The sequence below is a fragment of the Dipodomys spectabilis genome, unplaced genomic scaffold, assembly GCF_019054845.1.
Source record: "Dipodomys spectabilis isolate Male_0828 unplaced genomic scaffold, ASM1905484v1 ptg000542l, whole genome shotgun sequence".
Classification (NCBI taxonomy): Eukaryota; Metazoa; Chordata; class Mammalia; order Rodentia; family Heteromyidae; genus Dipodomys; species Dipodomys spectabilis.
Window position 1 is genome coordinate 865,417 of NW_024871219.1, and position 19,557 is coordinate 884,973.

The 19,557-nt window shown below is 52.5% G+C and overlaps 1 protein-coding gene across 1 annotated transcript in view; it reads right to left on the reverse strand.

Moving 5' to 3' along the window:
- Window positions 1-306: 306 nt before the first annotated feature.
- Window positions 307-19,557, reverse strand: part of LOC122099859 (ephrin type-B receptor 1) — an 87,380-nt gene continuing 68,129 nt past the window's right edge. Inside the window, exons 9-12 of the mRNA XM_042670354.1 lie at window positions 11,227-11,376; window positions 4,789-4,982; window positions 3,511-3,666; window positions 307-457 (exon numbers count right to left, since the gene is read on the reverse strand). Of these exons, the coding sequence (XP_042526288.1) occupies window positions 349-457; window positions 3,511-3,666; window positions 4,789-4,982; window positions 11,227-11,376 (609 nt within the window). The 3' untranslated portion in view covers window positions 307-348. The remainder of the gene's footprint in view (window positions 458-3,510; window positions 3,667-4,788; window positions 4,983-11,226; window positions 11,377-19,557) is intronic.

Consider the following 19,557-nt stretch of genomic DNA (forward strand, 5'->3'; position numbering starts at 1 on the left):
TGTATCATGGGAAAAACGCCAGCCCCCCCTCGGCGGATTTAGGAATCGTTTTTGTTTCTTTGTGTGTCTCCACTTGGGTCGGATGTCACCTTCCCCTGTTTTTACGACCACGGATTTGGCTTCCCGGCGGCATGGCAAGCGTGGCGTCTCCATTCGCAGGAACGAGGGTCCCGTCTGGTTTATTCTTCCCGGATGGAAACGCTATTTCCCAGGTGAGAAGCCCCCGCAACACGTTTTCACAGTGGTCGACCTCCAATTCTTTCTTGATCTGCTCCCCCCTCCTCCCCCGGCCGGGGGGGGGGGCTCCTCTTCCTTCCTGCCCTCCCCCACCGAGCACGTCAGGAGTTCTCACGCCATGGCTGTGGGTGATTGACTCATCTGGACTCTCATGGAGTGGATGCTGTTCAAGATCTTCTTCTGATGGCCTGCCAGGGTGACTCCTATTCTCAGGAGATCTCTGGGAGAGGGAGGAGGAGATAAAAAAAAAAAACGAAGTCACCTGGCTGTCAGGGTAGCTTTTCAGAGATCAAAACGCCTAAAACCAAAAGGCAGGCTTGGGGGTTGGCTTAGAGTCATTGCAAAACCTCAGGTAGCCCAAGTCCCGTCCTTAAACACCATCCTGAAGTTGTTGTACAAGGGAGTTTCAATTCAACGTGTATTTATGACTACACCATGCATCTCGATCCGTGTTGCCCTGGCCATCGGTCTAGCTCATGTTTTCCCACCAACTCCCTGTTAGATTTTTGTTTTTCTCTCTCCTTCAGTTAGGATTCCTGCAGCCTTCATCTGTGAAAGGGCTGTGCCTCAATTTCTCCTTCCTGGCCTCTCCAGCAGCTCCTCTACTATGCCCACGGCCCCTCTGGTGGACTGGGATTTTTTTTTTATTTTCCTCGGCTGGTTCTTTTTAACACTCTCCCTGCACAACCCCATGGGGTTCCAGGGACTGGGGCTGGAGCTCTCTGCCTAAATTAGCGAACACCCCTACTGAGAGACGGAAAAGATGTGGGCCTTGGCCTGGTCTTCTGATGTTTTCCCCTTGAGTTTCCAGTTCCCGACTCTGAATTTTAAATATCATGCCTTTTTAAAAAAAAAAAAAAAGGGTGAACTCAAAGTAACTTCAAAAAGAAACATAATCAGCCTAAGCAGGAATCGAACAAATATGTCTAAGATAAGTGTTTGAAGCAGCTTCATCTTTGGGTTGTGGGTTTCAATATGAAGAAGGTCATGGTTGCAACTAGGACCTTGGAGAGACCCTCCCTCCCCTCCCCCCCCCTCCCCCCCCCCCCGCCTCCCTGGGCATCTTTGCCTAGTTAATGAGTTGCATACTATCGGCCAGGAAGATGGGCACTGTTAGGAAATGCTAAATGGACCGGGAAGACATCATTTGGAGAAGTGATTTGGACACAATCACACAGCAGGTAAATAAATCATGATCGATACACAACAGCCTGGCTCCCAGTCCCCTTCCTCACCCTGAAAACAAGGGTTCCTCTCAAAACTCTCCTGATTCGTTTCCCCAATGCCACCGGACCCCGCAGACAAAGTCTCCTTGTCCAGCACCAGCCCTGGCGGACACCGAGCTGGACTAGTATCCAGGAATGTGGGTCTCTCCTGTCAATCTCCCTACACCGCTGCAGATGGTTGAGAAAGTTAATATCCCTCTATCCGTGCCCCCTCTGCATGACCCCATCCTTCAGATCACAGGTGGTTCTCTATCTTTTTTTTTTTAACGCAAATACTTTAGGAGAGCACGCTTGAATTTTGAATTCACAAATGGCCCCCACAGAAATCTATTTTATTGAGTTGTTCTTTTTTTTTTTTTTTCCCTTCCCTATCTTTCATCTCTCCCGAAACAAAACGGAATTGCTCCAATCCTGTGTAGACCTGTTCTCCTTTGAACTAAATCCCTTAAATTTTTTCTGTTTGACTTTCCTTTTAGTCTTTTCTCTTGTTCTTGTTCAGAGTGAGGAATTACTTCGGCGGAGTCCTTCAGACTGTGGGGAGTCACGTGATAAACCCCTTCAACCCTTCCTCCACTCAGGGAGCGGGCAGATAGCGGTGGGAAAGGAGACAAAGCCCTGTCTTCAGGAACATGGCTTCTCACTTTCCACTGTGAAGGAGATCTCAGAGTCTGAGACAGGTGATCAGTGAAGTGTTTGTCCACAGGCCTCCCAGACCCACAGGTTCTCTAAGCTGGGAAAAACCCTGGTGGTATCAAGATACATTGTAGCTCCAGCTGCTTACGAGGTTCTTCTACGCTTGCGTGCATGTGTGTCCTGTGGGTAAGAGTTGAGTATCTTTGCTTCCATGTATGCAGAAGGCAAACTTTGACCCTCTGACCAACTTTATTTCAGTGGTTCCCTGAATTCCGCTATGGACTAGGAGCATGATCAGGAATATAGTTCTTCCCAGGCCCAGCTCTCACCAAGTGTAAAATGAATCAGAAGTCTGGGGGTGCGGACCAGATGGTTCAGGGAACCAGCAGAGGCGGAGAACCGCCTGTGATCTGAAGGACGGGGTCATGTAGAGGGGCCATGGATCGAGGGACATTGAATTTTTTGGTAGCTGGACAAAGCAGGCTTCTGTCTTGGCTTTGTCACCTGTGGGCAGCAACGTTACCATTTCAAGAATGAAGACAGTGGAAAGGGGAAAGATAAATATTTCCCTGACTGCAGTTCCATAAAAAAAAAACAAACCTGTCCCTCAAAAATATGGTTCTGTGATGTTTAATAATTTTTAAGTTGGTTTATTTCAGGGATTTTTTTTTCATGGCCTTTTTTGTGCTCATATGAATAGTGAATCTCCAGGAAGGCGATAAAGTATGCAGTAGTTCCCAAATTTATTTGACTGTGTGCCTCCTCTCTCTCCCTCCTCATTTTTTTTCCTCCTAAGGAGAATCTATGAACCATTTTCCACAACTGATGCGACTCAGAAAATTCCAAGGGAAATGATCGGCTCCGTGGATCTTTTAAGATCCACCCTTTCTGACACCCAATCAGATTTGAATGATTTTTACTGTATGTACTCCTCCAACCCCCGGTGGGAACAGCGGACTGGTAAATTGTGTATGTCTGTCTGTCTGTGTCTGTCTGTGTGTGTAAATGATTGCTTATTTACAAGCGCTAGCTCCTTACATAGCGCAGCCAGTGCTGAGGTAGTGGAAATGCGTCTCCTTGCTATGTTGTTTAAAGTGCTGGCTGGCTGTGTTCTTTCCTTCTGGTTGCTCTCTCTGATGGGCTGAGTTGATCAGCTGCAATGGCTGGGTAGGGGTGGGGGGAAGACACTCAATGATGGACTATGATTTTGAAAGAACTCTCATTCTGGGGGGAGGGATCTGGAATGGATCTTTACGTTGTCTTCCCCTTCTCTTCCACAACTATCTCCCTCCCATCTCCCGCCCAGGGCCTGGTTCATGCAGAGACGGAGTTCCGGGGAAGGGAGCAGAAGCTGAGGGTCAGGTTCCATGGGCAGCAGCTGGGAGGGAGGGAGGGTGGTTTCCCTGTCACTTACTCTGACGTCATCTGGGCGACCAGCTGTAGGGAGGTGAAGCCGGCAGTGAGGAAGCTGTCCCTGTACTGGACCATTTTGATGGCGCTGAGCCAGTCATCCACGGTGGTAAAGGCCGTGAAGTCTGGGATGGAGCGGTCGAGCAGAGGCTGGGAAGGCCTGGGGGGATGGAGAGGTCTACGTGAGCTTGTGTCTGCAGAGACTCTAGCACAGAGACATAGTGTTGAAGGCAGGTGGCATGGACAGCGGCAATCTGCGACGGCGTGGCACCGGGGCTCGCTCCTTCCTTCCTTCCTTCCTTCCTTCCTTCCTTCCTTCCTTCCTTCCCTCCCTCTCTTCCTTCCTCCTTTCACAGACTGACACAGAATTTGGTTGAGGGGAAGGAGGGACCTTACCATTAAAAAAAAAAAAAAAACCCAAACCCTGTAACTGTGAGAATATATGTGTATGTGTGTGTATATATATGTATATATTTCAACACAGCCTCCTGAAACTTACTGGTCATATTTTTATTGTTGGTATCATCCTCAGTTACTTGAGAAAAAATAAAAACACGGTGGAGGGCAACCCCGCCAACCATCTTCCCTAGCGCAGACCTAAGGCAGACCCGCAGGTGCCCGAACCCGCCTCCGGGGTGCCATCTTGCCAGTGCTCTAATCTCCAATCCCATCCTGCACTGAATCGCCAAACGCGCAGCCGTGGCTGACTGAAGACGCTGCCTCCCTCTCGTCATGAAGATGCTCGCTGTTCTGAGACGGGCCTGGCCTCAACCCCTGCCCCGCTCCCTTATCATGATCTCCTTTTCTTCCAGCTAAGGATTCCTGGAAGTTGAGGTCACGGCTGGCTTGGGTAACTCACCAGGAATCCCCTCACTTCTGCAGCTGAAGTTTGGAGCTCTAGAGTCCTGTGCCAGCTCCCTCCCTCCTACAGTGGCCGCTCCAGGTACCAGTTTAGCATTTTTCATGATTATCTAACCAGTGTCTGCTGCTTCTCAGTGGTTATTTGATGTTGGGTTTGGTGCTGGTCCTGGGGCTTTGATCTCTGGGCCTGGGCGCTGTTCCTTAGCTTTTCAGCTCAAGGCCAGCTCTCTACCACTTGAGCCACAGCGCCACTTCCAGTTTTCTGAGTGGTTTATTGGAGATCAGAGTCTCACGGACTTCTCTGGGCTGGCTTTGAACCTCGATACTCAGATCTCAGCCTCCTGAGTAGCTAGGATGACAGGCGGGAGCCCCTGTGCCTTGTTCTCCATGCCGCGCCCCCCCCCCCCCCCCAGTGACTCACACAGCGGTGATGGTTGCCACGGTCTTGAGACTTGCTGGGTTCCGGATCATCTTGTCCAGGGTGTTGACGATCTCCGCGAAGCGGGGTCGGCTGTTGCGATCCTTCTGCCAACAGTCCAGCATGAGCTGGTGCAGGGCAGCCGGGCAGTCCATGGGCGGGGGCAGCCGGTAGTCCTGCTCGATGGCGTTGATGACCTGCAGGGTGGAGAAACCAGCGTGACTCACCCTCGGCAGTCCCAGTGCCCTGGGCCATCCGACTGCACTGGGCGGTGCCCAGAAAACACCAGCCGGCACAGGAGCGTCGGGAAAGGGCTGTCCCTGCCACACCCTCCTGCGCCTCACTGGCTGGACACAGGATGTCCCAAAGTGTAGGGGAGATGCTTGTGTACACGTTGCACTCTTGCGATGCTTTCCTTTTCAGACTTGGGTGTGTATGCGTGTGAAATCCTGTATTTCTTAATTCACTTAATCACGCCGGCTCTGTGCTTTTTGGTACCAGGGGAGAAAAAAAAAAAAAACTGTAAATGACCTAAGTAGCAGCAAGTGTAGCATGGTTTTACTGGGGACACCACAGAAAGCTCAGAAGCCAACACAGGCCTTCATAATGTTGCCAAAAAACAACAACGTTGAAATAGAAATAAACTCACATTATAATATTAAGCAAAAGGGTAGCTATATAAAACTGCAGGGATGACATCGTTCCTGCTTTTACAAAATAAAACCAAAATCAAACCCCCAAAGCGTTATAGACTTGCATAGAAAAAAGACCTTGGGAGTTGTAGGCTTGTGGAGTTAACGGTGGCTGCCCGTGGGGAGCTTGGAATAAGAATGTCTCACTTTTCACTTGTATTTTTATTGTGTATAATAATAATCACACGGATTTTTTAATATTACGGCATAGTTAAAGCACCTTCTGTAACACAGGAAATAATTGGGAGTGTGATTTTTTTTTCCTGGGTGTTTACTTCTATTTAAACAGCAGGTTTATTTCAACTAATTCTTCTTTCCATTGTCCGCTCCGGCAGACTAGCAAGTGAGTACTCAATCCCGGTGCGTGTATATCTATCTATCTATGTATCTATCTAACCTCTTCTATGCACAGTCTAGATAGTGCATGAGGTGGAGGGAAAAATGAGCTGCGGTTCCTAGAGATAATCAAGGTATATTATTTTCTAATACAACTCTTGGTAAAAAGAACAAACATACAAACCACACTAATACCCGCACTCCAGGAAGCCGCACTCTTCCCCGCTCTGAACAGTGCGTTACACACTGACAGGTTTTTTTGTTGTTGTTGTTTTGTGTGTGTTTAAAGCATCTCCAGCCTGCTGTCAATCAAATTTTCTTCTATCGTCTAGGAGAGCTTTCGGCCTCGTTTCCCCCATGAGAAAAACGGAGCAATGGCTCCTCATGACTGTGAGGTTATTTGCTTGGAGCTACTCTGGTGACTAGGTTCTGAACACCTCAGCAGTTACTTTCCGTGGGTTTGTAGGAGGTGAGGGGCTGCTGCTGTCATCCCAACCTGGAGATTGGGGGTGGCGGAACACGGATAGGAAGCAGCAGCTAGCCACATTGGCTCGGTTCGTGAATCTGGGTCTTTTTCCAGCTCCTTCCAGGTAAGCAGATTCAAGGCCCCAGTGTCTCTACATGGTGGTGGGAAGGTTTAGGGAATGCTCTTTCTCCAAGGCCTAAAGGTTGGCCAGGAGAGGCTCCTGCTCGCAGGACCGCTGGCACATTTGTCCGCAGTTTGGTTCTACAGCGCTAAATACTCATTTTTCCTACTGACAAAGGTAAGTGTGCTATGTGGTGTAAAAGACGATGGAAGGGCCGAAGCCTGGATCCAAGCAGGAGCCGGGTCGGTTCACAGCCACAGCCGAGGCCTAGATCCAAGCTCCAGGTGAGGCGCCCCACCCCTCCCTCCCCCTCCTCCTGCCCTCTCAGGCTGTTCCTTTGTTTCCCCTTCCTTCCGCTCCCTGTCCTCATGTCTCTTCTCTCATCCATTTCCTCTATGTCTCTTCTCTCATCCATTTCCTCTTCCTCCTGATGGTGTTTCTCTCACTCTATCTTGCCCTTTCTCTTCACTGTGTCTCTGACGACTCCTTCCACCTGTTCATCTCCACCTTCTCTCCTTCCTTCTTATCTCAAATCTCCTCACCTTCTTCCTATCTCCCGCCAGTCATCAAACCACTCGCCTTACCCTTCTCACCTTCCTCTCCTCTTTCCTCTCTCTCCTTCGTCTCCTGTCATTGGCTCGATTCTCTTTCTCGACATGCTCTCTGTTCTGCATCTGTTTTCCCACCTCTCTTCTCTTCTGTCCGTATCCTTACTCTTTTGCTGTGTCCTCTCCCTCCCCTCCTCATCCCTTCTCCTCTATTCTTGTTCAAGTTCCATCTGTCCCCTCTCTCCCCCCATCTCTCTCCTCTTGCTGTCTCCTTTCTCTCACCTCTACCTCTCTTTCACTCCTTCCTTGCTGTCTTTCCTCCTCTATCTGGCCTCCTTGCTGGCTCCTCCTCTCCACTCTGCTTCCTCGGGCTCTTCTGCTCTCCTCCCACTCTGTCCCCTTTCTCCTCTACATTCTCTAGATTCTCTTTTTGTCCTACTCTCCTCCTCCCCTGGTCCTGGATCTGTCCTCTTCTACCCCCTCTCACATTTTTCTCTAGATCTTGTCCTCTGTCTGCATCTTGCTCTCTAATATCTTCTAGGTCTCTCCTGTTTACCTACTCCCTCTTCTTTCTCTGACCTCCTTAGCTGCCTCTCCCCCCTCCCTTCTCCTCCCCATCTCCTTCATCTCCTGCCATGTCTTCACTCTCCCATCCTCCTCATCTCTCCCTCTCCTTCCTTCTCTCCCCTCTCCCGCTAGATCCTTTGCTAGCCCTGTTTTGTGTTCTCTCCCCATTTCCGTGCTAGAACCCTCTTTTCTCTGGTCTCTCCTCTCTGTCCTCTGCCCCTTTTCCCTTACTCTCTTCTCCGTTTCTGCCTCCTCTCCTTTCTCTACACTCTCCTCCCTCTCCTGCTGTGTCTCTCATCTTGTTTAATTCTGCTGCCTCCTCTGTCCCCGTCCTCTTCTCCCCTGTCATCCCGTCTCCCTGTGTTCATCTCCCACATCCACCTCCCCCCCCCTCCGATATTTCTCCTAGCAGTGAGGACTGACTGTCACATCTCAACCCTGTCCCTCAAAGGAGAAAGAACACCAGTCATTAATTGCTGCACGAGCAGCACTTACCTGCTCCTCTTTGATGGGACTGTGACGGCGTCACGGATTTTTATTCTCTCGTAATTTTTTTTCCCTCAGTGCATATGACTTAAATTCAAATTAAAGCATCAAGATATTAAAAAAAAAATCCCAGAGACAACTTACTCTGTGGCTCCAACCTCGTCACGCCCGACAGGGAGCAGCACCGGCGTTCTCGCCCTAGGGTCTGCATCTGGGTTGTAGGGGGAGTTACAGCAGGCACAGGGGTGGAGGGGGGGTCCTGAAGGACCCTTGGTCCACAGCAGGGTGGGGCTGGACCAGGCAGCCATCAACAGCCTAGGCAACTGGCCTGGGGGAGAATTGTACCCATCTCCCTGTGGTCCATCCCCCAAATCGAGGGTCAGCAAACGCCCTGGGGCCCAACTATAAAAACACAGGGTGACAGGGAGAGGCTGTCTTGAGATCCAAGATGTTGGGTGCTCTGGGGTGGGGAACCAAGTGCTCCCAGGTACTGGGTGTGAAGTCACGGAGGCGCTGGGTGGCCGCTGGAGCGGTAGCATCTATGAGCGAGTCCAGGGTGGGTGGAGGAATCAGGGCAGAGTGGGTTAAGCTGAGCTCTGATGTTCCAATAAAACCCCAACTCCTCTCCGCAGACACCGCCACTCTCATTATCTCTGTCAATCAGATCCCAGCAGCGACAACTTCCAAGTTGCTCTCTCTCGCCGACACACACTCTCGGTACACGTTCAAAGACCTTCCGCGGCTCGGGAAGCCCAATTACAGCACTTCCCTGACTTGCCTCTGCGATTCTCTTCCTTAAAGCCCTTCAATTGTCATCTGTGAAAACCCTTCTTCTGTCACCACGGCAGTGGCTTCTGATGAGTAGATGCGCAGCCCGGCTACCGAGCGCCTCCTGCCCTGCCCCACCCCGAATGTGTGATGTCACCGCCTGCCTCCCCTCAGGAGAACTATATTGGGGGTGGGGGGAACTTGTGTCCAGGCTGGAGTGTGTTGGACAAATCCAACAAAAATGAGACTGTTACTCCTACTCAATGCCATCCGAGACCCAGCCTCGATAAAAAAATCCAGAGCCAGGTGCCGCCAATGGCTCATGCTTGTCTACTCAGGAGGCCGAGATCTGAGGATCTCAGTTCAAAGCCAGCCCATGAGAAGAGTCTGTCAGACTCTGATCTCCAGTGAAGCACCAGAAAACCGGAAGCGGTGCTGTGGCTCAAGTAGTACAGCACTTGCCTTGAGCTGAGGGACAGCGCCCAGGCCCTGAGTTCAAGCCCCACGACGGACAAAAAAAATCCAAACACTCCTTCCCTGCCTCCCACCCCACCCCACCCCACATTCGTCTAGACCTGCGTTCACGCCACTCAACCGTAAACCCCTCAAGAAGAGGAGCAGAGAGTCGGACGCTGGTTGTGTGTTGGATGAATGGCTTGGAAATTGTATCTCAGAAACTCTTCTTTGCCTTTGGCATGGATGAATGCCTTGATTGAGAATGTCTTGGGTTCTTGAGTTGTGCCTGTCGGTCCACTGAGCTGTGTGTGTGTGTGTGTGCTGAGGCGGCAGGGAGGGACCCCGAGTGCAGCTGGTTTCACAAAAGCCCACCTGGCAGATCGGACCAGTGATAGGGGCTGAGGCGGGGTGGGGATCATCGCGGATGACAGAGGACCAGACGCCACCCCCGAGGCTGCCCCTGGTGAAGAGTGTGCGACCTCACCTGCTCTGCCCCGAGAAACACGGGCGCTGTCCCAGAAAACACCTGGCTCCTCTTGCCACGTCACAGGGAGTCATCCCTCCCAGCCTCAACAAAGGCCAAAAACCTCGGGCGAGGAAGGTGGCTCAGCGGTAGAGCGCTTGCCTTGCATGCACGAGGACCTGGGTTCGATTCCTCAGCACCACATAAGCAAAAATGAAAAAGGCCGGAAATGGCGCTGTGGCTCAAGTGGTAGAGCGCTAGCCTTGAGCTGAAGAGCTGAGGGACAGCACCCAGGCCCAGAGTTCAGGCCCCACGACTGGATCCAAAAAAAAAAAGGCCATAAACCTCTGGGTCGACACGATGTGACCTCAGAAGCCACCTAGACATGGCAGGATCAGATCCCCGATGCGCCTGCCGCCCACACCAGCTGGGGTGAAGGGACACGGGCTCCTCCTGCACAGCCTCTCACCGGTCCCAGGGCATTGACAACAGGCATTGGAAACAAAGAACAGCCCTGGTCCCGGAGAAATGGCCCAGCCCAGAGGCAAGGTGGAACTTCACAGGTGACTTTGGATTGGAGGCCTTGCCAGAGCTCATCATCCCCCCCCCCCCCCCAAATAGGGCTTCCTTGCCTTCAGTGAGGATGGAGTAACAATAAAAGGGGGCTGCCGTCTGGAATCTCCCAGAATGCCTCTGCCTATATCATCTCCAGCCTCGTTCCCACTAGGGCAGCGGACACCCGATTCCTGTCACCCCTCTGAAGTCAGCCAGCCCCCGGGGAGCTCTCCGCTTCCTTCCCCTTCCCCGATGCAGTCCTGGGTTCAAAGAAGAGTACGTTCTGGGGGGGGGGGCGTGTAGGGGGAGAATGGCCCTTGGAAGGCTGAGGATATGAGTCCTAGGTAGCAAGTGGCTACATGGCTAACAGAACCTGAGCAGGACAGACACCCCACAGGTCAGCCTCTGTCCCCCCCCCCTTCTTCCCCTCTGGTCACACACAGCTCTAGGTCCTTGGACTCAGAGTGGATTGTCCTACTTATCTGGGGATGATCGTTCATGGCCTTTCGGCCTCTTGGATTGGAGTCTGTGGCCTGGGCACCTCAGAGGCTTTGTGGTCGTTGGGACACTGGACCGGAATGACCTCCGTGCTTGGCTCTTTGATTAGCTCAACCACCCATGCACAGGGCTGCCCCTGTGTCCCCTGTCCACGAACATCTCAAATTCAACTTATGATGCCTGGAGCTGAAAAGGCCTGGGAAACGGGGTGCGGGTGGCTCACGCCTGTCATCCCAGTGACTCCGTTGGCTGAGAGCTGAGGATCGAGGTTCAAAGCCAGCCCGGGCAGGAAAGTCCTTGTGACTCTGATCTCCAGTGAACCACCACAAAACCGGAAGTGGTGCTCTATAGCTCAAGTGGTAGAGCGCTCGCCTTGAGCTGAAGAGCTCAGGGGACAGCACCCAGGTCTCTCAGCTCAAGCACCATGACAGGACGGGACAGGATAGAAAGGGAAGGAGAATGGAAAGGAAGGGAAGGGCACTCACGTCTTGGTTGGACATATCCCAGTAGGGTCTCTCTCCAAATGACATGACTTCCCACATGACGATCCCGTAGCTCCAGACGTCGCTGGCTGAGGTGAACTTGCGGTAGGCAATCGCCTCGGGGGCTGTCCACCTCACCGGGATCTTCCCTCCCTGAGAGGAGGAGAAACCTGCTCAGCCATCATTGCTTTTCTAGCTGAAACAAACCAATCTAACGCACCCGGCACAAGAGGGTGGCAGGTCCAGACACTTTGCTGTCCCCTCCCCTCTTTCCTGGGGCCTTCCACACCTGGGGGGGGAGGAGGAAGTGTGGCTACTCCAATAGGACAGGAGGCTGGCTACGTAAGATGCAACATGCGGGTATCCTTGCCCTGTAGCAGCCCACGGTGGTTCCAAAAGGATGAGGAGAAGGAAGGGCTTCCTGGCGCCCTCCTCCTTCAACATCATACATGGCTGCCCTTCAGTCCTATTTCCATTGAGCTCCACCTCATCAGCCATAGGAGGCTACTGTGCGTGTGTGCATGTGTGTGCCTGCACGTGCATCTGTATATGGTGTGTGCATACATTTGTGTGCATGCATCTATGTGGTGTGTGCATGCGTGTGTGCGAGCGCACGCATGTGTGTATAAACTGGGGCATAAAGCCCAGGCCTTTTTTGCACACGCATCTGTATGGTATGTGTGTGCATGTGCATGCGTGCGTGCGTGAGCATGTGTGCATCTGTACGTGTGCATGCATTTGTATGCGTGCATCTATGTGTGTGCATGCATGCATGTGTGCGCACACATGTGTGTGAACTAGGGCATAAAGCCCAGGCCTCACCCCCACTCCCAGAGCAGGTATTCTCTTACTTGAGCCAGGCCTTGCGTTCCTAAAGAGGCTATTTTTATTCTGACCATTCTTTTCCCTGTTCGAAGCACCAGAAGCGCACAGTGGATTTTTTTTTTTATATAGAAAAACCTTAAAAATGTATAAATGATTAATCCAGGAGATGGGATGGGAAGGAAGAAAAAAAAAAAGAGGAATGAACTGCTTTTTTTTTTTTTTTTTCCACATTTGCTTTCCTATCTGGGGCTTGGGAGGAAGAAAGGTAAGCCAGGCATGCGTCCAACTCTGCAAAGACGACAGTCCTGATTTCCCCCAGGACACTGGCGGCCGTGCGGCGGGAGATGCCCTCGGCTCCGGTGCCAGCGATGTGACAGATGCCTGCAGGGCAGGATCGGCTGCCCGGCGGGGGGGGGGGGGATGCTGTCCTCGCCAGACCCCAGAAAGGAACGCTCGTTACTGACTTCATAGACCCAGTGCCCCTGGCCAGGGAAGGAGGGGGGAAGAAAGGGGGAGGGAAACTCATGGGAGGACCCAGAAGTTCTCAGGTACCTGCGGGTTGGGGGTCGGGGGGCTGGGTATAAGTCACTCTCAGGAAAGGGGTAGGGGTAATGTAGAGAAGAGCAAGAGTTTAATTAGTGTGTGTGTGTGTGAGAGAGAGAGAGGATTTCATGTGAGAACTTAGTACTGTGTGTGTAGAAACAGAGAAAACTTGGCAGTGTAGGTCTGTGAATAGGAGTGAGTTAGGTCTGTGTGTGTGTGTGTGAATGAAAGAGGATTGTGTGTGAGAACTTAGTACTATGTGTGTGTAAGACAGACAAAGAAGGCTTGGCAGTGTAGGTCTGTGAATGGGAGTGAGTTGGATCTGTGTGTGTGTGTGTATATATGTGTGTGTGTGTGTGTGTGTGTGCGCGTGCATGCGCGTGCCGGGGGTGGCCGGGTTGGGAGATGAAAAAGTTTTGTTCTTCTGCATTTCAAACAGGCGATCAGGGAGTCTGGAGGTGTCCTGGCTGCCAAGTCTGGAGCTGCCCCGGGGGGCACCGGGGACAGCTGCGGAGCCGCTCCCGCGGGCGTGAGGGGGCAGCGCCAGGCCCGCTGGCAAGGAGCCTCCCCCCCCCCCCAGTCCCCTGCCACCCTGTGCCGTCGGGCCTCACTGAACACGGAGAATGGCCTGTCACCACCACCCTCTCTGTCACAGCAGGTGGCCGGGCCTTTGCAGACCAGAGAGCAGGTGACAGCTTGTCTGGCCGCCTCTCCCGTTCAGGTGAGGAGCCTTGGGGACAGCGACCGACCTCTGAGGCGGAACGGAGGCAAGCCAGAGAGGCAGGGAGTGCGGGGCGGGGGGGGGGCGGCCGGGGGGAGGGAAGGAGGGTGCTGGGCTCCCTGGAGTCCTAAGTCTCCTTCCCTCCTTCCACCAGGAATGAGGCCTGGGGTGGTGGGGTAGCGGTTAATCACGATGGTGATTGTGATGGCTGAACTCATCTCCCATTCTATGACAAGGCCATCTATGAAGTTAAGAGGAGGGGGGCGGGGGGGGGGAGAGGAAGAGGCCCAGAAGATGGGGGGGGGCGGTGGCTGGCTCTCCAGGGCAGCAGAGAACATGATGGGAAGAATTCTTGGTGTGGTGAAGAAAGAGAACAGGTCTCCCCCACAAAGGAATCATAACCCGGCACGGGCCCCCAAAGAAACCACTTTCCTGGGGCGTGGGGGTAGGCAGGGGGAACTGGGGGTCCAAGTTGGCATTCTGTGGGGAAATGCATTTCCCCAGAGCTGCCACAGGGGGCACTGTGGGGAGGGAAAGAAGCCATCTTCAGGCTCCACCCACTGCCCCTCCACACACACACACACACACACACGTGCGCCATTTTAGAGGCCATCTCTTCTTTCTAGTCTCAGCCATAGACAGTCTGCCTTCATCCAGCCCAGGCACTGCTACGCATCGCTCTCCCACATGACCCAGTCTCAGGAAGATGGTAGCAGTAGTAAAAGACTGAGGTTGGAAGACATGGGGGGTGGTGAATGATGGGAGGGTACCATTGACCAAGAGGCCTTGTGCTCACTAACTGTTGCACTGAAACTTCTTTGTGCAGTGATCACCATTAGTAATAGTTTTATGAGTAGTAATAAATTTAAAATGTCCCTACATCTCTCCAGGGAAGCTACGCTCGAGAAGCTGTGGCAGAGGCCTCAGAATCTACAAAGACCGGGGTGTGGGCTTCAATGAGCCATGTCTACCCTAGGGGAGGGCGTGAGGGGTATCACCTACAGCGAGGGTTTGGGGACACAGCCAACCAAAGACCTGACAAAGAGGGCGACAAAGGAAACGAAAGGGTCAACGGAGAGTTTACGTCGTATAGCAGGACCTATTCTTAGCTGGGCACTGGGACAGGCTCACGCCTGTCTACTCAGGAGGCTGAGATCTGAGGATCGGGGTTCGAAGTCAACCCCGGGCAGGAAAGTTTGTGAGATCACTCTTACCTCCAGTGAACCAGCAAAAACCCAGAAGTGGAACTATGGCTCAAGTGTGGTAGAGCACTAGCCTTGAGCATGCACGCACGCGCACACACACACACACACACAAAGAACTTAGGGACAGTGCCCAGGCCCTGAGTTCAAGTCCCAGGATGGGCACCAAAAGAAAGAAAGAAACAAACAAAAATGTGCTTTTAAGTTGGTGGACTGTGAGAAGGGGGGGGGGGCAGCATGCTGTGTAGCCCTCTGGGGCCAAGTTTGGATGTAGATGGCCTGGTCCTTCTGGAAGCATCCATGTCACACCGCCCCCACTCCCCTCCCAAGAGAACTGAAATAGGCCCTAAGTGCTAGATCAGAGAGGTACTGCAGAACAAAATGCCCTGACTTAAAAGCACTCAGAAAGTACGCTCATCCATTTCCCTGAACCCAATCAGCACAGTGATTCCCGGCCCCCAACCCCCTTCCCCAGGTAAGACCTGTATCCACCAGGAAGAGGGGGAAGTTTCTGGTGATTTATCTCTGAACCTTAGCGGCTTCTAACTGCCAGTGGAAGTAGCTTGGAGCTGTTGAACTGCCACCGAATCTATATCATAAAGAGGCTTGTTTCCCAGCTCCCCTAGGACGGGGAGTCAGGGAAAGAGATTTGCATGGAAACAGACTCTCCATCTTCTGAGGGTTTCTCCGGGACCGCTCTGATGCTTTCCTTACGGGCTGTAATTTATGTCAGGGATGGAGACATGAAACACAGAGACGGAAGGACCACTTTAGAGGGGACACGGGCGGTAGGGAAGGGTTGAGAGCCTCTCATCGACCATGCAAAGATGGAAAAGAACAAAAACGAGGAGAGGAAAAAATAGAAGACCTGCAGCCTAGGAATGAAGTAGGGGAAAAGACAACTCCAAAATAAATACATAACTAGGGGCTGGGAAGGTGGCTCAGGGGTAGAGCGCTTGCCTTGCCTGCCCGAGGCCCTGGGTTCGATTCCTCAGCACCACCTAAACAGAAAAAAGCCGGAAGTGGCGCTGTGGCTCAAGTGGTAGAGCGCTCGCCTTGAGCTGAAGAGCTGAGGGACAGCGCCCAGGCCCAGAGTTCAAGCCCCACAACCAACACCCCCCCCAAAAAAAATAGATAAATAAAGAAATAAAAATAAGGGATCCACAGTAGACAAAATTGTTCCTACAAGAGAATGTTTTCCAGAGCTCTTCGTGATGTGTGATCTGCTCTCCCGAAATGAACGGCACGATGTCTTTCAGACTAGGCATCAAATAGGTTTGAATAACTACGAAATGGCAAGACGTACAGTCCGTGGGCTTCGGGCTGCCTTCTTCCCTCTCTTCCCTGAGCCTTTGTCCACGCCGAAATCCTTCCTGGAGACGCTGGGCCTGGGGAACCTCAGCCCAAACCTCACTTTCCAGCAGCTCGCGAAAGGCCCATGGGGACATAAGTTAACTAAAAGTCTGTGGAGGGGAGTGTGCATCGCATGTGTGAAGAACAGAAAGGCCACTGGTGATGTTTCCTAACAGAACAAACTCTATTCTCCAACCAAACAGATGTCAGCAGGGGAAACAGCTGTCTTTTATTAACATAAATAAAAATTACCCCGCGCCTGATGCTAGGATGGATGGGGGCGTCATTAGCGCTTCTGCCTTCATGACGCATGAGGAAGGCCAGAGAGATGCCTGCAGGAGGAACTGGTTGTAACCGGAGCATTTCAACACTCCGTCATAACCTACCAGTAGAGATCCTAATGCCTGATCATCTCAGAGGGGCGTGCGAGCCGTGGCGGGCTCACGCTGGCCGAGTGGATGCGGGAGCCAGGGCGGCCGCTGCACCGCCTCCCGCTGGGGGCAGCCAGCACGGGGCGGGGGGGGGTCAGCACCCCCACCCACCCCCCGCCCCGAGGTCACTCCGGATGGCCAGCTTTTCCCCTGGGCATCTTTAACGCCGCTGATCTAAACCAGGGATCCTCACCTTGTGAGGAACAGGGCGCTCGTGGGACCACACATCCGAAAGGTGGAGGGGGGGGGGGAAGCAGCCTCCAGTGGGAAGGAATGAAACACGGTCGGCTTTGTTTCAGAGTCACCGACTAGAGAGACCCCTCCCTCCCCTCTCCAGCACTCACGAAACGTATTGTTTTCTGTGGGTATTTTTTTTCTTGTTGTAACAGTAAACATGATCGGGTGACAGCGGCTACTACTTCTGGCTACCCAGGAGGCTGAGATAGGAGGATCTAGGTTCACAGCCGGACCAGGTGGACAAATCTTAAAGACTCTTCTAGACAGTCAATTATCAAGAAAGCCAGGACGTAAAAGTGTGGCTCAAGGAATAGAGCACGAGCCTTAAATGGGGGAGAAAAAAAGTTAAGACAAGACTGCAAAGCTCTGAGCTCAAGTCTCGATACCGGCACTAACTAAACCAGCAAACATATAAATGTATATATGTTAGCAAGCACAATGCATGAACTAGGAACCAATGGGACAACACAAATCCCACCAACTACAGCCACAGTATGAATTGCCAAGAGGCTTCGGAAATGACGCTTCCACCCAAACTTAAAACCTGCAAGTTCCTAGCATCGCCGCAAGGAGCCCATGGACACCCTGGGCCTGGAGGTGTCACGTGACGTTATCACGTCTAACCCTGATCGCATCACGAGGAAGAACCAGAAAAACCCAAACAAGGGGGGGAGTTCTATCCAAAGTGGACGAATGGTATTCTTTAAAACCGCCAATGTCACCCACCAAAGACAACAACAAGAAACAGTGGCACTGTTCCTGATAGGAGACAAAATCGACAGGAACGGAATCCAGGATCTGATCCCGTAGGAAAAGATGTGCTAAAAATAAAAAATAAAAGACTTTCACGGGGAGACGTCGGCATTAGGTTTCTGTGCATTAGGTAGAAGTACTTTGCCCTGTGAACTCGCCACAGTGGGTAACTCTATTACAGGTACATAAGAGGATACCTGCGTTCTTAGGAACTGTAGGAACACACAACCCTGGAGGATACAGTCATGATGTAGGCCACGGATCCCCCAAGAATCGAGATGCAGGGAGGAAAGAAAAAAACCTTACGATGATACAGAGAGAAGGTAAAGGAATGAATTAAGGGAATAAATGGAAACTAAGTCCCGGAGTTATTCCCACATTCCCAGCTGCGACTTTCACTGTGCTGTCTCAGCAGGTTCTTAGAAAGCTGCTTTCGCTAAGTAAGAGATAAACAGATAATGAGAGCGCCTCCCACTCTCTCCCTTCTTCCTCTAGTGAACCGGAAGCCTCCGTCCCCTCCTCCCCGCCCAGCCACGTTGGCTGCATTCCTTCCCGCCATCACCCCGGTATTTCCGTTTGCTTTCTTTGGGGGTGAGTAGCCGGACCCTGGGGGATAGAACCCGGTGGTGGGTTCTAGGCCCCATGCTCTTCACATCTCTGCAAGACATCAGGGCTCCGGGCCGCCCGATGTGGTGGTTCTAGAAGTATCTGGGGTCTTCCGGAGGGAGGAACAGATCTTTTCCCTCCCTGCGCTTCCCTCCCGGGGTTTGCTTGTTGCTTTCTCATGACTCGGGGCCTTTCCAGCCCTGCCACAGCACAAGTATTGACTAGAACTGTGCTAGACTTACTCTTTTTTTTGGGGGGGGGGGCCGGGGGGAGTCGGTCATGGGGCTTGAACTCTGGGCCTGGGCGCTGTCCCCCAGCTCTTCAGCTCAAGGCGAGCACTCTACCCCTTGAGCCACAGCGCCAGTTCTGGCTTTTTCTGCTTAGGGGGTACTGAAGAATCGAACCCAGGGCCTCATGCAGGCAAGGCAAGTGCTCTACCTCTGAGCCAGCTTCCCAGCCCTGGACTTACTCTTTTCAGATGGTCCCAAAACCATATGATGGGGTGGGGGGGTGAGGGGGGAGCCCCAATTCCATCTTCTCCACAGCCAGTCTCCATATCAACTGTACCCAGGGGGTCTAAAAACACCTAGAAGGCAAGTCTGAGCTCACCCTTGAGCAGCGGCTCGGGCTAGGTCTCCAAGCGTCTGCAGCGGGTGTACATCTGGCTGGCCCAGGATTCTGCTGACCTTCAGTGGTTTATATATTTTTTTAATCCACTAGGAACATGACGGCGCTGCCCAAGAGGAACGTCCACCTCTACGGGTCTTCATGGGCCCCAGTTTACGGCCCGCGTAGCAAAGCATGGGTGGGAATGAGGACAGGCAAGGGGGAAAGCAGAGAGGCAGGGATGGAAGAGCCAGCCGTCTGGACGGCCGGAAAGGAGCCTGCCTCCCACCTCGCCCACCGTCTCCATCCTTCAAGCCAACCACAGAGCAGGAGAACGCTCCGAGGGGAGGCGCAGGCACAGTAGCATGTGATGGAACCAGAACCTGTCCGAATAGGCCACTGAGCCTGGAACAGGGACTTGTCGACCTAGAAACGTGCGAGAGAAATTCATCGTGGCCAGCCAGAGGTCACTCCGAGACTTCCCGGGTGAAAATCAAAGAGAGCAAGACCACATTGGGAATAGAGTCGTTTCCAAGGAGAGAAAAAGAAAGCGGAACAGGACCGGACCCTTCTTCAAAGGCATATGGCGGCCAAAGTTGTGCAGCAATGGTAATCAAGCTTGGTTCTGACGAGACTCATCCATGAATGCCACAACTGGGAAGAGGATATTTAGACAAGAAGAAGGTGGCTGGGAAGGTGGCTCAGTGGTAGAGTGCTCACCACGCATGCATGAGGCCCTGGGTTCCATTCCTTAGCACCACATACATAGAGAAAGCCGGAAGTAGCGCTGTGGCTCAAGTGGTAGAGTGCTAGCCTTGAGCAAAAGAAGCTCAGGGACAGCGCCCAGGCCCTGAGTTCAAGCCCCAGCACTTGGGGAAAAATGTAGTAGGGTATTTTCATAACAACATCTTTGCCCAGGGAATAGAAATCACATATAACCTGGATGCAACACTACACTGGAGAAACTGGACAATGTGACCGGATAATCAAACTCAACACCACCCACCGGAGATGGTGAACCTGAGGTTTCTCTACATCCATTAACATAGGAAAGAAC